We start from the raw sequence: 18,724 nt of genomic DNA on the forward strand, positions 1-18,724 counted from the left end.
TTGCAGAGACCTTTGAATTGTGAATGCCTTCTCATACTGTCTGGAACTAGGTTAAGGGAAAGACAGCAAGGAACAGATGGAAACTAAAATTATGAGGACTGATTACATCACACAGGCAAAGAAAGAGCCAAAGAACAGAGGCTGAGAGCAAAGAAGCATTCAAGGGGCATGGAGAGGACACGGTTGGGAACACCTGGTCGGAGGCAGAGGACCAGGGGAAAGTGAAGTCACGTCATATCGATGTAACACACGCCTGTTTTCTACTTCCCTAACAGTTTTATGCCTCTCAAAAGGAGAAAAGACTAGTTATGTCAGACACTGATAAACAGTAAATCAAAACTTATATATACCTCTTGAGTTTCTCTAGGAAAACAACACTAAGCAAAAAACAAGACTAAAACAAGGTTAACAGAAAAAACCAGACACAGATATGAACCATGAAAACAAAATTAAAAGTTTTAGAACTAAATCTAATCTGAAAGTTTTGCTTTTCTCCAAGTTATATTTTCTGAACTATTTAAAAATAAATTCAAAATTAATATCTTACATCCTAAATAAATCTGGGTTTTAGTAATTTCTTTCTCCTGAGGCAAACCAAGAATTGTCATTTAATATCTGGAGTTAAGCTCATTTCCATCAAAAGATACAGTGATATAACAAGATTCATGTAAGCAACTTTTTCTAATTCTCTCAACACTTAAACATATTGAAAAATACAGTTTCTATTTACTCCTTAATACAGTAAACCACACCTTTATGTTGGCTGGCATCTGCATCGAAGTTCATCTGTCCTTCTAGATGATTCTGTTCATTGTCATCTGAATGCCTAGCGTGAGGATCATTATGAAGAATACTAGGCTGGATGTCCTTCTGTTCTTCGAACAAAATACTAAGTAGCTGAGAGCATAAAACAAATCCGACTGCTGATCCACAAAGGAAGGTTAAAATATTCAGCCAAGATTTAGAGGCCATTTCCCGAAAATGTATCTCTGTAAGAAACAAATTATTACGATGTTATAAATTATAAAGTAATACACATACCAAGAGGACTGGTAACTGTTAGCTATGTTACTGATGTTATTGTTTTAGTTGCTAAGGCACATCTAATGCTTTGCAACCCTATGGACTGTGGTGGCGCTGGTGGTAAAGAACCTGCCTGCCGATGCAGGAGACAGAAGAGACGCAGGTTTGATCCCTGCATCGGGAAGATCCCCTGAGGAGGGCATGACAATTCACTTCAGAGTTCTTGCCTGGAGAATCCCATGGACAGAGGAGGCTGGCGGGCTACAGTCCATGGGTCGCAAAAGTTGGACACGACTGAAGTGACTTAGCAGCAGCAGAACTGTAACCCACCAGGCTCCTCTGTTCATAGCATTTCTCAGGCAAGGATACTAGAGTGGGTTGCCATTTCCTTCTCCAGGAGATCTTCCTGATCTTGGAATGATAATTCCTTTACAAGGAGAACATTTCTAAGAGTATTTAACTTTCATCCCTCTATTTGCTGCTGAAACACACATTATGGACAGTTCGATAAAATAAATGAGTAGCTACTAGGAGGATCATTGTTGGCGGGGACACAGGTAAATATGTCTCTATTTGCACACAGAATTATCTATTCTTCTCACCAAGATCCTCCATGGATCCAAGCCAGACTGCCACTTTCTTTTTCTTTCTTTGCTATCAAAGTACTTATATATACTTTTTTCCTCTATGTACTCTAATAAGGGGTCAGCAATTTTTTTCTATAAAGAATAATAAATAAAATACTTAAGGATTTGTGGACCACAGATGGTCTTTTGTATATTATCTTTCTTCCTTTTTAAACCACCTTTAAAAATATAAGAAACAGTCTTAGCTTGTGAAGGCTAGAGTCAGCACTGTTTCAGGACCTTCAGGCCAAACCTATCTGCCACCTGATTTTGTAAATGAAGTTTAACTGGAACATACCCAGGCCCAATCTGGAGAACGGCTGCTTCTGCTCTACAACAGCAAAGCTGAGTAGCGGCAGCAGCGGCAGTTCATCCCACAAAGCCTCATCTAGCCCTTTAAAGACAAAGGTTGCCAACCCCTGTGCCCCAATGCCTGGGGTTCACTGCAACGCTGGATGCGGCCGCCCTCTGCTCACTGCTGAGGGTGTTCACTGTTATCCCACTGGACTGCAAGACCCTGAACAGCTTCCACATATCACTAGGATTAAGGAGGGTGCCTGGAACAGTGGCTGCTGGATAAATGCCTGCTGAACTGCCTGACAACCAAACGGGTCCATTTTAAGGGTTTGCTAATAATCACTACATGTTGAACTTATAAATTCCTATGAGAACAGTCCTAAATCTATAGTTTCCAACTCCCCAAGATAATATTTTTAAATGTTTGCTAAGCATCGACCACATGCCAGATGCAGTCCACACTTCATTCCACTTGAAAAAAGTTTTAATTTCACTCTTCATTCTCACTGTGACCACTGTGCAGACAAGAGAACAGGAACAGAAATTTGGGACTTCCCTGGTGGTCCGGTGGTTAAGAATCTGCCTGCTAATGCAGAGGACACAAGTTCCACGCCTGGTCTGGGAAGATTCCACATGCCTCAAGGCATCTAAGCACAGGGGCCACAGCTGCTGAAGCCTGCACACCACAGCTACTGAGTGAGCCTATGTGCGGCAAGTACCGGAGCATGCACACCCCAGCGTTTGTGCTCTGCAACAAGAGAAGCCACCACCACGAGAAGTCCATGCACCACAACGAGAAAGGAGACCCCACTCAACACAACTAGAGAAAGCCCTCACGCAGCAACAAAGACCCAGAACAGCCATAAAATGAATAAGTAACGTTAAAAAAGAAAACAGAAACATTTAAAAACCTAACTCGCACAGGCTGACACATCGATAAAAGCTATGACTTGAACCCAAGTCTGTCTGCTTAAAAAGTCAGTGCTCTTTCCACTGCGTTTTTCAGACTCTTTACCCACTCCCCACTAACAGCACAGGACAATGGACGTGTGTAGTGAAGGCAGGGGTCTGGGAAATATGACCATCAAAATAAAAATTGTTTTGAAATATTTTATAAAATAAACAAACCAATGATCACCACTGGAACAACAAACAACTTCATGTGGTTATATTTCCAGAACAGCTAGGTTTTTAAAAACTAAACCTAAGTACAACCAGCAAAACTGAACAAAATGTAAAAAGATATAAATCTGCTGACAGTGCTAAGATATCAAGGCCGTGAGAATTGCAGGGGGCTGGGGGAGGCAAGATCTGGAAACAGAAAGAAGCCAAGAAAGGAGGGCTGGACATCTAGCATGGCTTCATTCCTCAAGACAACCACTGACTCTGACAGAGAAAAGAAGAGCTAAGGCAAAGAAGGTAAGGAAAAAACTGAGCCCAACATCTGCCTAAGAGAAGAGGTTCTGGAAAACACCCAGGCTTTTATTTGGACCCTGAAAAGCCACAATCTAGGAACAAGGATGGAGCAGAAATTAGGCCAACTTTCTCCAGGATTGAAGCCAAGTTGGAATCATCTTAACCACTGACGGATTAGGGTGATCTGGCCCTAGCCTAACTGCAAAACATAAAAGTCTTCTGGAGAAGTAAAAAATCATGGAGAACTTCAAATTATCACTATAATTTTTTATAGTGATAAATTTTTATAAATTTTTAAAACCTTGAATGAAGACAGAAAATAGTAGGAAATAGAAACAGACCCACAGGAGACTTAAGTAAGAGATTTTCCTACTAATAACTTTTAGTTAGTCAATAAGTTAAATGACAAGACAAAGATATAAGGTATAGAAAAAACACAGATAAAGAGAAAAATGAATAAGTCGAAAGCCAGGTCAGAAGAAATTACACAGACTAAAGTACAAAAAGAGACAAAGATGGTCAGTAAAGAACTGAGCAAAAGAAACATAAGAAACAGAGTAAAAAGGTCTAACATATGTGTTAACTGGGATCTTTGAAGAAAAAAAGATAACTGATTGATGAGAAAGAGCATGTGAAGAACAAATGACTGAACATTTCCCAAAACAGACAAAAGACTACCAACTCTCAGATTCAGGAGGCTCCATAAAACACACACACACACACACACACCCCCCTACAAAGAAAATGATACCAAGATAAACCACAGCAAAACTGCCAAAAATCAAAGACAAAGAAAGCATTCTATATCTAGCAAAAATAGCCTTCAAAAATAAACCTGAAAAAGATTAAAAAACAAAAATCAGCTTTATTCTTAAAAGAAATACTAAAAGGAGTACTTCAGGCAGAAAGAAAAGAATTTTAGATGAAAATTCAGAATTGTAAGAAGGAAGGGTGAACCATAAAAAGTTACTGTATGTATTGATGCGTATGCGACTGTTTGCAACCCTACGTGCTGTAGCCAACTAGGCTCCTCTCTCCATGGGATTCTCCAGGCAAGAATACTGGAGTGGCGTGTCATGCCTTTTTTCAGGGGATCTTCCCAACTCAGGAATCGAACCTAGGTTTCTTACGCATCTCCCGTTTTGGCAGGTAGGTTTTTTTTTTACCACTAGTGCCACCTGGGATTCCATATATATATTGCTAAGTAAATCCAAATGAACATTGGCTAGATAAAACATTAAAATGTTCCCACAAGACATTGTTACTATTATCATTACAATAAATGATAAAACTGGCACAAAAATTGTGAGGCTACAAGGAGTTTAAGTGTTCTAAAATCATTTTGTTGTGTAAAAATGCTAATATCAGACTGTAAAAGACTAGGAGAGTATAAAAGAAGGACTATTGTAATCATTAAAAAAAAGTAAAAATATGTAAGTAAAACTCTAACAGAAAAAAATAAAACAACACTTAATGATTAATACTTTAATCAAAGGTATTTTCAAGGCAATAAAAAAGGAAGAAATGGATAAAAATAAATGAGACAGAAAGAAAACAAATAGTAATATAACTGACTTAAACACAAGTTTATTGGCAATGGCATTAACCGTAAAAAGACTAAGATTCGAATTCAAAGATAAAGATTACCTACCAGTCTAGAAGAAAAATAAACCCAAGTATACACTGCTTACAAGAGACATACATTAAATACATACAGAAAGTTAAGAGCAAAAGGATGGGAAAAGATATGTTATTCAAACACCTATAAAAAGAAAGTATTTTATAATCAGATAAAACAAATGAGTAGTGGCTACATGATGTTGTCTTCAAGATATTAAATTTTGCATTTATGATTTACATATTTTTCTATATTAATATTTATTAGGAAAAGCTTTATATAAAAATATTTTCATATGACCTTTTGTTTTATCCAATTTAATACATATTTACTGTATGTATGTTTGATATGGAAATCTTTATTCCAATGGGCTTCCCTGATAACTCAGATGGTAAAGAATCTGCCTGCAATGCAGGAGACCCTGGTTTGATTCCTGGGTCTATACTATGCTTATTCTCTATCTTGTATCTCAGGCCCTCTTTTGAATAGTAATTCCAATTTGCAAAGAATGACACTAAGGGGAGGTAGAGAAGACAGTTGCTCAATATCAGAGATGGAGATTACCAATATGAAACTAGCAGGCACTTGTTTACTTCTTTTGCTTTATCTTACCTGTAACTTTAAGTTCATGGGGAATAAAGTATAGATGAGTACAGATGTCCTGCTCAACTCCCCCATTTAATTTCCCAGAGGAAAGCAGAAATCAGTTTGTCCAGTCTTCCTGCTGTTTTCCCTGAGGGCCAGGGCCCTCAAATTCTCCTTCCTGCTGTCTTTATCTCCATTCAGATTTCAAGAGGTATAATCTACTATTTCAGGAAAAATACCTTTCCTGCTTTAAGTGCTTCTTTTTGAAACTCTAAAATTTTCTAGATTATTTGAAGCCCTGTTCTTTAGACTTTGCTGTAGCCAGAATCTTGGTCTGAGATTATATATTAAAATGTCTGTTTAATTCTGTTTGCTATTATGTGGAGTGTGCATTAACACCTGACCTACAATTGAGGTTAGTGATTTGAAAGCACCATGAATTGAAAACAAGCTGAGAGAAGTAAGTGAAAGGTATCGTAACTCCAAATTTCTTATGGTAAATATAGAAAGACTGGCAGGGTAATACTGAAGTGGTGAACCAGGAGGAAAGCTACTAAGGTAACACTAGCAGACACTTAAGAAGCCAAGACATCGACTAGGAGTCACACTGCAAGCAAGTCCCCATGTTATCTGATTCTTCCACTGACACTCTGTCTTCTAACACAGTAGTTTTGACTTTTTCTTCTTTTTGTACTGGCTGTGACTTTCCTTATCTTAACACCAAATATAATTACGTCACAGCCTCAGAAGGGAAAAAATCCAATTGAAATTTCCACGGCTGCAGAGTCTACCACTCCAGGTACAGGAAAGCAATAGTTACAATGGTATTCAATAATAGTAACACTCAGACAGGAAGCACTGTGACTGAGAAGAGGACGTAAGGACTGCAGGGCCAGAGAAAATTCTTATTTCTATCATCATAGCAACTATCTGAAGTGAAGGAAGTGCTGATCGAGGTCCAGTAAGCATGAATACTAACCTGTTACCCAACCATTTCCCAAGATTCTGTGCTTCAAAACAAGCCTACTTTGGAAGCATGGAGGTTGTATTATTTGTAGAAAGCTAGTGACATGTTATAGACAGGGTTTTCTTAGTTGAGGTGGCACTTTTTTAGAAAGACACCTGTTCTGGGGTGAATGGAAGGAAAGTTAACTTCTTGATTTTATGAAATTTGTTTTTAACTTTAAAATATTTTGTGATGCTGTTTGATGCCTGACATAGTCTTACCCTTTCCTGTCTAGAGAAGTTTCAGCCGGCACGGGTTGACTTATCCCTACTGCTTTTAGCCCATTTCCTTTCAAGGGCTCCTGTCTTATGACTAAATTTCTGTATACCTTCACTTTTCTTTCCTGTTCCTGGCATAAAAGAGCTATTTCATGTCAGTGGAATGTACCCCAAGCCTCACTCCAATTTTTGGCCAAAATCATCACCCTCGTCTCTTCAGATTCTTGACAAGAGTGCTGAAGTAGACCACACTGGAGGAAGACATAGCTTACCCAAACCACACTTTCTAGGGGCTTCAATATATACTAAACAGAACACAGTGCAGGGAAATTATCAATGCCAATCACTTTCCAAATCTGATGCATAATCAGAATCATTTGAGGAGACTTAAAAAATGTAGATTTTAGATGCAAAAGTGCTGGAACAACTGAAATTCAGTTTCATTTTTTAAGGAACAGTTTTGTGCTCTTTACTGGTTTAAAAAAAAAAAAAATCAAGCAAACACAGAACTACCTGAGAAAGAAACTGCCCCAAATCCCATCACTTAGAAACAATTACCATTAACACTTGGTGAGTACCCTTACACACATGAATAACATCTTTATGAATAACAGAGATGAAAGGAACAGGTAATTATACCTAACATTTGAGCCCTGTACTGATAACAGCTTTATATAGATCACCTACAAATCATGAACTAGGGACTATTAATCCCATTTTACAGATGAACTCAGACACAGAGAGATTAGTAAGCTTCCCTGGGTCATACTAGCAATCGGAAACAAGAGTTCAGACTCTTAACCACTGTACTATCATTTTACAGAATTGGGATTATATTAGTCATGTTACTTTAAAGATTTAACATGTTAAATTAGATTTGAATTTATAGAATAAAAGGAAAATTAAATGAATCTAAATTAACTTTGAACATCAGCTAAACATGTATGATGTGACCTCCTTCCTCTAAACAATCCCAGTAAAGAGAAAGATTATGAAAAACATAAAGCAATCTGAGGCCTTATTTTTAATACATAGTTCAAATTTAGATTGATTTCTTGCTTTGGCAATGTGTAAATCAGCATACACACACACACACACACACACACACACACACACACTTCCAATGCAATCAGTTTTTGTGAACTACTTTTATTTTGTAAAATTTACATAGATTATATTCTATGAATTACACTGGAATTCCCATGACTGCTTGATCTTAAATATATTTTAAATTGGATTCTATGCTCATTAATAGTTCTTTTATCACAGCTGCTCTAAAGGTGAGTTCTTCATTAATATCACATTTTTGTTGGCTGGGTTTCAGCAAGTAATTTTTACAATGGCACTCATTGGTGCTATATTCTAAACGTCTGCAGGCTGGAGAATGTTTATTACTGCCTTTATACATGAAGTACAACTTGACCGAGTACAGTCTCTCTTCTTAAAACTCTGTAAAAATCACTCATGGTCTTCCCATTGGTGCTGAAACTGAGGGCAGACTGATCTTTTATCCTTGTAGATAAATGCTCCTCTTTTCCTATGCTTGCTTTTCAGTCACTCCATTGGTCACTAATGTCCTTCTCACCAAGACTTCAAAGCCCTTTATTACATGAGAAAATCCTTCCTCCAGTTCTTAAGGCTTTAAGAAAGTCGGTGAAATTCACAATAAAGTCCCTAAAATCCTAGACTTTCAGTGTTTTTTTTTTTTTTTTAATTTTAGTACTTTATATCATATCTTGCTAGGGTTGTCAGTCTAGTATTTATAAATCTGTTCTGGATTATCATATTTACTTGTGTCATTTACATATTCAAAACATATTTCTCCCTTCAAACCACATTAAAATGATTTTCAAAAACTTTCCCCCCCAAACACTTTCCTTGTAAAGCTGGGATGAATCTTATATAGTGACACAATTATAAATACTTGTGAATACACTATATGTGAGGTGCTATATTTGAAACTTTCATGTTTTCTTTGATTCTCCCTCTGATTCTCACAGTAGGAGGAATCAGTCAACCTGAATTCAAGACATCATAAAGCTACTGAAAACAAGTACTGAAGAAGTGAAATCAATTTTACAGTACTGGTGGAGGGACAGACTTGTGGATCTATCAATGGAATAGAATAGAGAGAACCAGAAACAGACCACCTAAATATGCTCAACTTACATTTGACAAAGATACAAAAAGCAACTAAATAGAGAAAAGATAAACTTTTTGATAAATGGTGCTGGATATTTCTAGGCAAAAATTAAACCCTGACCCAAATCTCATATATCACATAAAAATGAAATCAAAATGGATTATGGACTTAAATGTAAAACATGCAGCTTTCCCTGGTAGCTCAGTTGGTAAAGAATCTGCCTGCAGTGCAGGAGAACCGAGTTCAATCCTTGGGTCAGGAAGATCCCCTAGAGAAGGAAATGGCAACCCACTCCAGTACTCTTCCCCAGGAATTCCACGGACAGAAGAGACTGGCGGGCCACAGTACATGGGGTCGCAAGAGTCGGACACAACTGAGCAACTAAACCACCAATAAACCACAAATGTAAAACATGGACTTAAATGTAAAACATGCAACTATAAAATTTTTATAGTTTCATGAGAAAAATTTTTATAGTTGCAGAAGAAAAATCTTTGAGATTGAGAGCTAGGCAAAGAGTTCTTAGACTTGACTCCAAAGGTACAATTCATAAAAGGGAAAAATTGATAAACTTTTGCTCTGTAAAAGACCCTACTCAAAGAATGAAAAGATAAGCTACAAACTGGAAGAAAATACTTACAAATCACATAACTAACAAAGAACTAGCATTTAAAATATATTAAAAAAATCCTAAAACAGCAAATAAATAAATAAATAACAATCTAGTCAGAAAATAGGCAAAGGACATGAACAGATAGTTCACTGAAGAGGATGTACAGATGACAAGCACATGAGAAAATGTTCAACTTCATTTAGCAGGAGGAAAAATGCAAATTAAAACCACAATGAGATATCTCTACTTACCCATAAGGATGCCTAAAATAAAAAGCAGTGATACCATCAAACGTTGGTGATGTGGAAAAGCTAGATCACTATATACTGCTGATGAGAATGTAAAATGATGTCCAGTCACTATAGATCAAAGGTAACTATGCAGAGAAAAATATTCTGACCCATAAAACAAACCCAGCCTCTTCTTAAGGTGAACTATTAATCCTGACAGAATGGAAAGCAACAACAAATTTGAACGACATGCCTTCAATCTGGTAAGGCCCCTCTACTGCCTAGAGTCTTAAAAAAAAAAAAAATTAAAAAGTCAGAGACAAAGTTCCTAGTTGCAGCTGTCCAAGGTCCCAGTCCCCCAATTTACCTCTCTCACGTAACTAAATGACTAGAAACAGAAGCTGTCAGCCAGCAGCAGCACAGATCTCTAGCTCAAAATTTAAAGGAAAGATTCAAATGGTGCAATAAAACAATTATCTATACGTAAAAGGTAATAAAGGGCTTCCCAAGTGGCGCAGTAGTAAAGAATCTGCCTGCCAATGCAGGAGATACAGGAGATGCAGGTTCAATTCCTGGGTCAGGAAGATCCCCTGGAGTAGGAAATGGTAACCCACTCCACTATTCTTGCCTGGAGAAACGCAAGGACAGAGGAGCCTGGCGGGCTACAGTCCACGGGGTCACAGAGAGTCAGATGCAACTGAGCACACACACACACAAGGTAAAGAGAGATTTTCATCTACATAATTTTTAAGCAAAGCTACCTGGAATTGATTCTATTTAAAAATGAAAAAGCAGAAATAAAAGGAACCTACATAAAACCTTGTAGTGGGAAAAAATTTATAAACACAGGATGCAAAAGACAAGGGAAAAGCACAGACCTGAATGCTTACTCTACAAAAAAGAAAATCTTAAGCTAACTAGGACTATTTTGTAGTTTTTTAGAGACTGAAGGGATTGAAGCAATTATGGAGAAACTGAGAGCTATAAAAGATGGGAAAGGAAGAGCCAACAGAGAACTTATTTCTCAAAAGAGAATATAACAAATGAAACCGAAAACAAAGTCAAAGATATAAAGGAAAATGCACTGAAATGAAGGCCATGCATCAAAATATTTAAAGGTCTCACGTACAACCAAGAAAAATGTAATATAAATAGATGGGGCAGTGTTGAGAGATTCTGAACTTCACTTACAGCAAAACAAAACAAAACAAAACTCTAAGTATCCAGGACAAACCAAGCATGTTAAATGGAAAAAAAACAGGCATAAATACAAGCAAAAAATTATCAGGCAGCTTTCTCCTGTGTATCCTTGTATGTCAAAGAAATGGTGCAAAACTCCCAAATTTTTGAGGGGAAAAACATGCCCATAGACTTAAATATTCAGCAAACTGTCATTCAAAAATCCATGTAACAGGAAGACATTCTCAAATATGCAAAGGACTTAGTATCCACACATTCTTGGTACATTATCTACTTAAAGATATAATCCAGGGGGAGGAAGAAGATGGCAGAGGTGTAGGTGGATGTGGAATACATCTTTCTCCATGGATACATCAGGAATAAACCTTCAGACACAGAAGAGCATGCAGAACACCAGCTGAGAATGGACAGGAGTACCTGACCAGCAGAAAAGAATATATAGACCCGTGCAAAACTCAGTAGGACGAAGGAACTAGTGGGAAAACAGAAGTGTGAGTAGGACTGGACCTGCCCTCAGGGGTGGGGGAACTGAAGCAGGGGTCCGATCCCCACACTGGGGCAACTTGCTGAGTCAGAGGAGAAACATGTAAGGCTGAGAGTGAAACAGCTGATCTGTGGCAGCCTTAATGGAATGAGAATCAGATAGTCCTTGCTGCTGCCATACATACCCTGGAATCAGACAGTCCTTGCCACAGCCATACATACCCTAGATGCTGCAGTGGCTGGGAGCTGGAGTTTAGGGATTGTGGAGCAATCCCAGGAGGAGGGCTGCTGTTGACTGCGGAGAGTGGGATGTGAGGGAGGAGACTATGGTGGGAAATGCCTGTGAAGGAAAGCTGGGCAGCCATGGAAGCAAGGCGATCCTGCTGAGTCATGCACAGGGGGTGGAGCCATCACCATAGCCTCTATCCCCCCACACCAACACTGGCAGCTGAACAATAGAGAAACTGGCCCATCAAATGCCTGATACACTGATTTATACTGTAGGACCCCAGGCGGGGGCCCCTCTATGTGCCTGATGCACTGAACAACAGAAAAGGACCCCAGGCAAGGGAGCCCTCTAAGTGCCTGAATGGGTGGAGCTATGGAGAAAAACTGGCCAAAGAGGCCTTCTGATGGCCAGCTACAAGAGGCTTGAAAAAAGACTCTAATGGGGCCATAACTCCTGTGACAGAGGCAGTCATGTCCCTGCACACTTGGCGCCGCCAGGGCCCGCGCAAGCCAAGCAGCTGCGCCACCTTCACGCTCAACACTCACTGGGGCAGAGCTGCCACAGGCAAAAACGTCTGGTGCCTATGCTCACAGGTTTGCTTCGGTAGTGTCTGATTCGTTGTAACCCTGTGGACTGTGGCCTGCCAGGCTTCTCTGTCAGAGAGGGGTTCTCCAGGCAAGAATACTGGAGCATATTGGCCAATACTGGTTGCCACACCCTTCTAGAGCACTATATATGTCCTGCTGCCCTAGCTGCCAACTTCCCTGAGTACCTGGTGCTGCCAGAACTCCTGCAACCCCAGCAGCTGCGCCACCTCCACACCTGGCCCTCAGAGAGGCAAACCCAAGTCCTCCGGGGCAGCCTCAGGAGCAAACGCCAATGGACGACCCACGTGCAGAGGTGGAAATAAAACCACAATTGAAATCCAGGGGCTGTGTGGCTAAGGAAGAAGACCCAAAACCCTACCACCAGCTGTACAAGCTGCAGATTAAATCCACACGATCACTAGGCAGACTCTGTGTCTGTGGAATATATAAAAGGTCACTGAGAGCTCCCACAAAAGAAAAAGCACTAGTTCTGATAGCTGTGGACACTGGAGGCAAGAACACAGAGTAGGAGCAGATTAGAATCTGAGCTGCCCTCATAGCAGGTCCAGAGATCAGCAGTGTTGGAGGGAATCCTAGGGAGGTGAGGTGGACTGGGACTCCCAGCTGGGGAAAGGACTCTGACAGCAGTGACTCAGGAAAAACATTTATTATTTTTATGTTTTGACTTGTTCTGTAGATTCTTTTGGATTTTTCCTTCTCCCTGCTGCCGCCCCCCCCCACCCCCCCCACCCCCCGCCCCGCCAGTTGTAGTTGTCAATTTTATTGGCACTACGAAATCTAACCAAGTTTTTTCCTTTTTTTCTCAGTCACATTTTTTATTGGTATTATAAACCTCTGCCTCTTTATCAGGCTTTTGCAGTTCTGAGGAATTTTTCCCCCCCTTTTTAATTTTAATTTTTTTAAACGATTATTATTTTTCTACATTTATTCCTTTGTTTGCTTTTCCTACTGTTCTTTTCCCCTTGCAGTTAATTTTTTAATATAGGTAAATCGTCTTTATCTACTTCTATTTAATTTGCATATCTATTCTTTCTTTCTTTTCTTTCCTTTCCTCTCAACATATTTGTTAGTTTTGTTTTCATTGCTTTATTCCTCACTTGGCACCTTGCTTTAGTTTTGTTTTTCAGTTTGTGTTTTAGTTAGTTTTGTTCTTAACTGGTAAATATAATTTTTTTATCTTCGTTTGTTAACCGGGTCAATCTATTATACTTTATTTTTGTTGAACTGTTTTGACTTTGCTCATGGGCGTTTATGTATATGTGCATATTCCATTATTTTAGATATTATTTGCCTGATTTTGTAACTGCCATTTGTCTGGGGTTCACCTTTGGTTTCTTGTTTTTGGATATTTGTTTGCCCGCAATGTGGGAGACCTGGGTTCGATCCCTGGGTTGGGAAGATCCCCTGGAGAAGGAAATGGCAACCCACTCCAGTACTCTTGCCTAGAAAATTCCATGGATGGAGGAGCCTGGTGGGCTACAGTCCATGGGGTCGCAAAGAGTCAGACACGACTGAGCGACTTCACTTCTTCACTTAATGCCATAACAAACCACTTGTGGAATCTTCGTTCCTGACCAGAGATCAAGCCCTGAGCCTCTGCAGTGGGAGCACTGACTCCAAGACCCTATACTACCAGAGAATTAACCCTAGGTGGGTATCAAATAGTGAGAACTCATACAAAGGAAACCACTATAATACAAGACCCAGCATCACCCAACCACCAGTAGCACCCCATGTAGGATGCCTCATCTAAACAACAAACAAAACAAAACTACAAACCCAATCATTGGCAGACAGGATTACCACCTCACTCAGCCTTTCCCATCAGAGGAAAAACAAACAAAAACGCAGCACAAATCTCACCCTGTGAGAAACTTACACAAACCACTGGATCAATTTTAGAGGGGAGAAATCAAAAAGGAAGAAAGAATTCAACCTTGAAGCCTGGGAAAAGGAGACCTCAAACACAATAAGTTTAAAAAAAAAAACCCATATATATAATGAAAAAGCAGAGAAATACTACACAAATGAAGGAACAAACTAGAAACACAGAAGTCCAAATAAATGAAGGGGAAATAGGCAAACCACCTGAAAAAGAATTCAGAATAACAACAGTAAAGATGATCAAAAACCTGGAAAGCAAAATGGATAAAATTCAGGAATCAATTTAAAAAGATCTAGAAGAATTACAGAATAAACATGCAGAGACAAACAACACAATTACTGAAATTAAAAATACTCTAGAAGGAATCAACAGCAGAATATCTGAAGCAGAAGAATCAATCGGTGAGCTGGAAGATAAAATGGTGGAAATAACTTCTGAAGAGCAGAATAAAGTAAAAAGAATGAAAAGAACTGAGGACAGTTTCAGAGACCTCTGGGACAATATCAAATGCACCAGCTTTCGAATAATAGGGGTCCCAGAAGACAAGAAGAAGAAAGGGTATGAGAAAATTTTTGAAGAGATTACAGTTGAAAATTTCCCCAACATGGTAAAGGAAATAATCAAGTCCAAGAGGCACAAAGAGTCCCATACAGGACAAACCCAAGCAGAAACACGCCAAAACACACACTAATCAAACGAACAAAGGCTAAACACAAAGAAAGAATATTAAAAGCAGCAAGGGAGAAGCAACAGTAACATACAAGGGAAACCCCATATGCTTAACAGCTGATCTTTCAGCAGAAATTCTGCAGGTCAGAAGGGAATGGCAGGATATATTTAAAGTACTGAAAGGGAAAAACCTACAACCAAGATTACTGTACCCAGCAAGGATCTCATTCAAAATTGATGGAGAAATCAAAAGCTTTTCAGACAAGCAAAATTTAAGAGAATTCAGTACCACCAAACTAGCTTTACAACGAATGTTAAATGGACTTGCATTTCTCTAATAATAAGCAATGTCGAGCATCTTTTCATGTGTTCGTTAGCCATCTGTATGTCTTCTTTAGAGAAATGTCTGTTTAGGTCTTTTCCCCACTTTTTGATTGCGTTGTTTGTGTTCCTGGTATTGAGTTGTATGAGCTGCTAGTATATTTTGGAAATTAATCCTTTGTCAGTTGTTCCATTTGCTATTATTTTCTCCCATTGTGAGGGATGTCTTTTCACCTTGTATATAGTTTGCTTTGCTGTACAAAAGCTTTTAAGTTTAATCAGGTCCCATTTGTTTACTTTTGTTTTTACATGTTACTCTAGGAGGTGGGTCATAGAGGATCTTGCTTTGATTTATGTCGAGTGTTCTGCCTCTGTTTTCCTCTAAGAGTGTTTTTGGTCTTGCATTTAGGTCTTTAATGCACTTTGAGTTTATCTTTGTGTATGGTGTCAGGAAGTGTTCTAATTTCCTTCTTTTACGTGTAGCTGTCCAGTTTTCCCAGCACCATTTATTGAAGAGGCTGTCTTTGCCCCAGTGTATATTCTCGCCTCCTTTGTCATGAAGATCTTTACTGTACAGTTCTTCTGTGTATTCTTGTACCTCTTCTTAACATCTGCTTCTGTCAGGTGCATATAGACCTAACATTTAATACATCCTTTACTGTGCCCATCTTTGAAATGTTCCCTTGGTATCTCTAATTGTCTTGAAGAGATCTCTAGTCTTTCCCATTCTATTGTTTTCCTCTGTTTCTTTGCATAGATCACTGAGGAAGCCCTTCTTATCTATCCTTGGTTTTCGCTGGAAATCTGCATTCAAATGGGTATATCTTTTCTTTTCTCCTTTACCTTTAGCTTCTCTTCCTTTCTCAGCTATTTGTAAGGCCTCCTCAGACAACCATTTTGCCTTTTTGCATTTCTTCTTCTTGGGGATGGTTTTGGAAACTGCTTCCTCTACAATGTCAGGAACCTCCATCCATAGTTCTTCAGGCACTCTGTCTATCAGATCTAATCCCTTGAATCTATTTGTCACTTCCACTGTATAATCATAAGGGATTTGATATAGGTCATACCTGAGTGGTCTAGTGGTTTTCCCTACTTTCTTCAATTTAAATCTGAATTTTACAGTAAGGAGGAATGGGCAAATTTAATTCAGATGACCATTATATCTACTACTGTTTGCAAGAATCCCTTAGAAGAAATGGAGTAGCCTTCATAGTCAACAAAAAAGTCCAAGATGCATTACTTGGGTGCAATCTCAAAAACGACAGAATGATCTCTGTTTGTTTCCAAGACAACCATTCAATATCACAGTAATCCAAGTCTGTGCGCCGACCAGTAATGCTGAAGAAGCTAAAGGTGAACGGTTCTATGAAGACTTACAAGACCTTCTAGAACTAACACCTCAAAAAGATGTCCTTTTCATTATAGGGGGCTGGAATGGAAAAGCAAGAAGTCTACAGATACCTGGAGTAACAGGCAAATTTGGCCTTGGAGTACAAAATGAAGCAGGGCAAAGGCTAACAGAGTTTTGCCAAGAGACTGCACTGGTCATAGTAAATACCGTCTTCCAACAACACAAGAGAAGACTCTACACATGGACATCACCAGATGGTCAATACTGAAATCAGACTGATTATATTCTTTGCAGCCAAAGACAGAGAAGCTGTATACTGTCAGCAAAAACAAAACCAGGAGCTGACTGTGGCTTAGAGCATGAATTCCTTACTGCAAAATGACATGTATAGAGATTTCAGTTATCTTTTAAGTATCTACTCTAAAACATAAATAGCCAGTTAAGAGTCACCAGATATTTTAAAGAAAACCTGTAATATGAAAGAAAAAAATTAACATAGTCAAATTTAAAGTAACTTGAAAAGGACCATGTAATGACATGAAAATCATGCCATCATATTCTTGAAATAAGAACAAGACACCACCTTAAAATTTTTCTTCCTGACAATAAAAAGTGCAAGGGACTTTCCTGGCAGTCTAGTAGTTGAGACTTTGCCTTCCAATACAGAGGGTGCAGGTTCGATCCCTGGTCAGGAAGCTAAGATCTCACATGCCTCTCAGCCAAAAAACTGAAACATAAAACAGAAGCAATACTGTAACAAACACAATAAAGACTTCAACATGGTCTGTACCAAAAAAATAAAAAAATAAGAGAAGTACTTCAAGAAATTAAGATATAAGAAAATCAAAAACCTCAATACAACAGCTATAGGAAAAAGTTAAGAAAATAACCCTAAAAGTGAGCAAAACGGCCAGGTAATAGGAAAACAAGAAAATTGATAACTAATGATTATAGATGTAGAAAAGACAGAGGACGATACCAACAACCAAACATTTCAAGGAAATTTTCAGACTGAAAAGATTCAGTAATACCCAGCACAGTGAATAAGAAAAGACCCATAAAGATACATTATAATAAAATTTCACAACAATTGAGTCAACAAAACCATTCTGTAAACTTTCATAGAAAGGGGCAAAAGGTCACATATAAGAGATTAGGAATTCAACGGTTTTGAACTTTCAAACAGCAATGTTGAAAGCTGAACGTAATGGAGAAACTCCCTAAAAATTCGGAGAAAAAATGATTTTGAACCAACAATTTTATTCTCTGCCAAACCATCCAATAAGAATAAAGGATAAGTAAAGGTATTTTAAATACATGACAGGCTTGGTCAGGTCAAATATCCAGTGTATCACACTATCTATTTTAAAGCATTAGTAGGGAACTGATGCAGAAATGATGAGAGCATCAGTGAAGAGATGCAGGTCTGCAACCTGGGAAACATTCAGTTGGTCATCTGTATATCTGAAATACAACATTAAAAATAAAAGCCAAATCTATAATAAAATATGATCTAGCAAATAAAAATAGGTAACACTGAATGATGATTCAATGCAAAGAATACTGTTCTAAGTGATTTAAATTCATTCATTTAATCTTTCCCTAGCATGATATAGGTTAAAAGAGTTACATAAATTCCTGATACTTTTTTTGATATTTTGCCAAGTGACCTGATCTGGTATCATTAAAAACTCAAGACAACTTCAAATTTTCTATAGCGTATTCCCTCTATGTCTTCAAACTGTACCTTAGTAGCTGAACACTTAATATAATTGAAGGAAATCATTTTAATAAAATATAAAAAAGCATTTAAACAATGCCTGTACAAATCAAATCCCTTATGATTATACAGTGGAAGTGAGAAATAGATTTAAAGGACCAGTCTGATAGACAGAGTGCCTGATAACTATGGACGGAGGTTTGCGACATTGTACAGGAGACAGGGATCAAGACCATCCCAAAGAAAAAGAAATGCAAAAAAGCAAAATGGCTGTCTGGGGAGGCCTTAAAAATAGCTGTGAAAAGAAGAGAAGTGAAAAGCAAAGGAGAAAAGGAAAGATATAAGCATCTGAATGCAGAGTTCCAAAGAATAGCAAGAAGAGATAAGAAAGCCTTCTTCAGAGATCAATGCAAAGAAATAGAGGAAAACAATAGAATGGGAAAGACTAGAGATCTCTTCAAAAAAATTAGAGATACACAGGGA

The 18,724-nt window shown here is 38.4% G+C and overlaps 1 protein-coding gene across 4 annotated transcripts in view; it reads right to left on the bottom strand.

The window, feature by feature from the left end:
- Positions 1-18,724, bottom strand: part of C1GALT1 (core 1 synthase, glycoprotein-N-acetylgalactosamine 3-beta-galactosyltransferase 1) — a 48,403-nt gene that overhangs the window by 15,408 nt on the left and 14,271 nt on the right. For all 4 annotated transcript variants that reach the window (XM_070369813.1, XM_070369812.1, XM_070369811.1 and 1 more), the window contains one exon: positions 753-989. In XM_070369813.1, coding sequence (XP_070225914.1) covers positions 753-972 — 220 coding nt within the window. In that variant the 5' untranslated portion in view covers positions 973-989. The remainder of the gene's footprint in view (positions 1-752; positions 990-18,724) is intronic.

Source organism: Bos mutus, chromosome 4 (genome assembly GCF_027580195.1).
Source record: "Bos mutus isolate GX-2022 chromosome 4, NWIPB_WYAK_1.1, whole genome shotgun sequence".
Lineage (NCBI taxonomy): Eukaryota > Metazoa > Chordata > Mammalia > Artiodactyla > Bovidae > Bos > Bos mutus.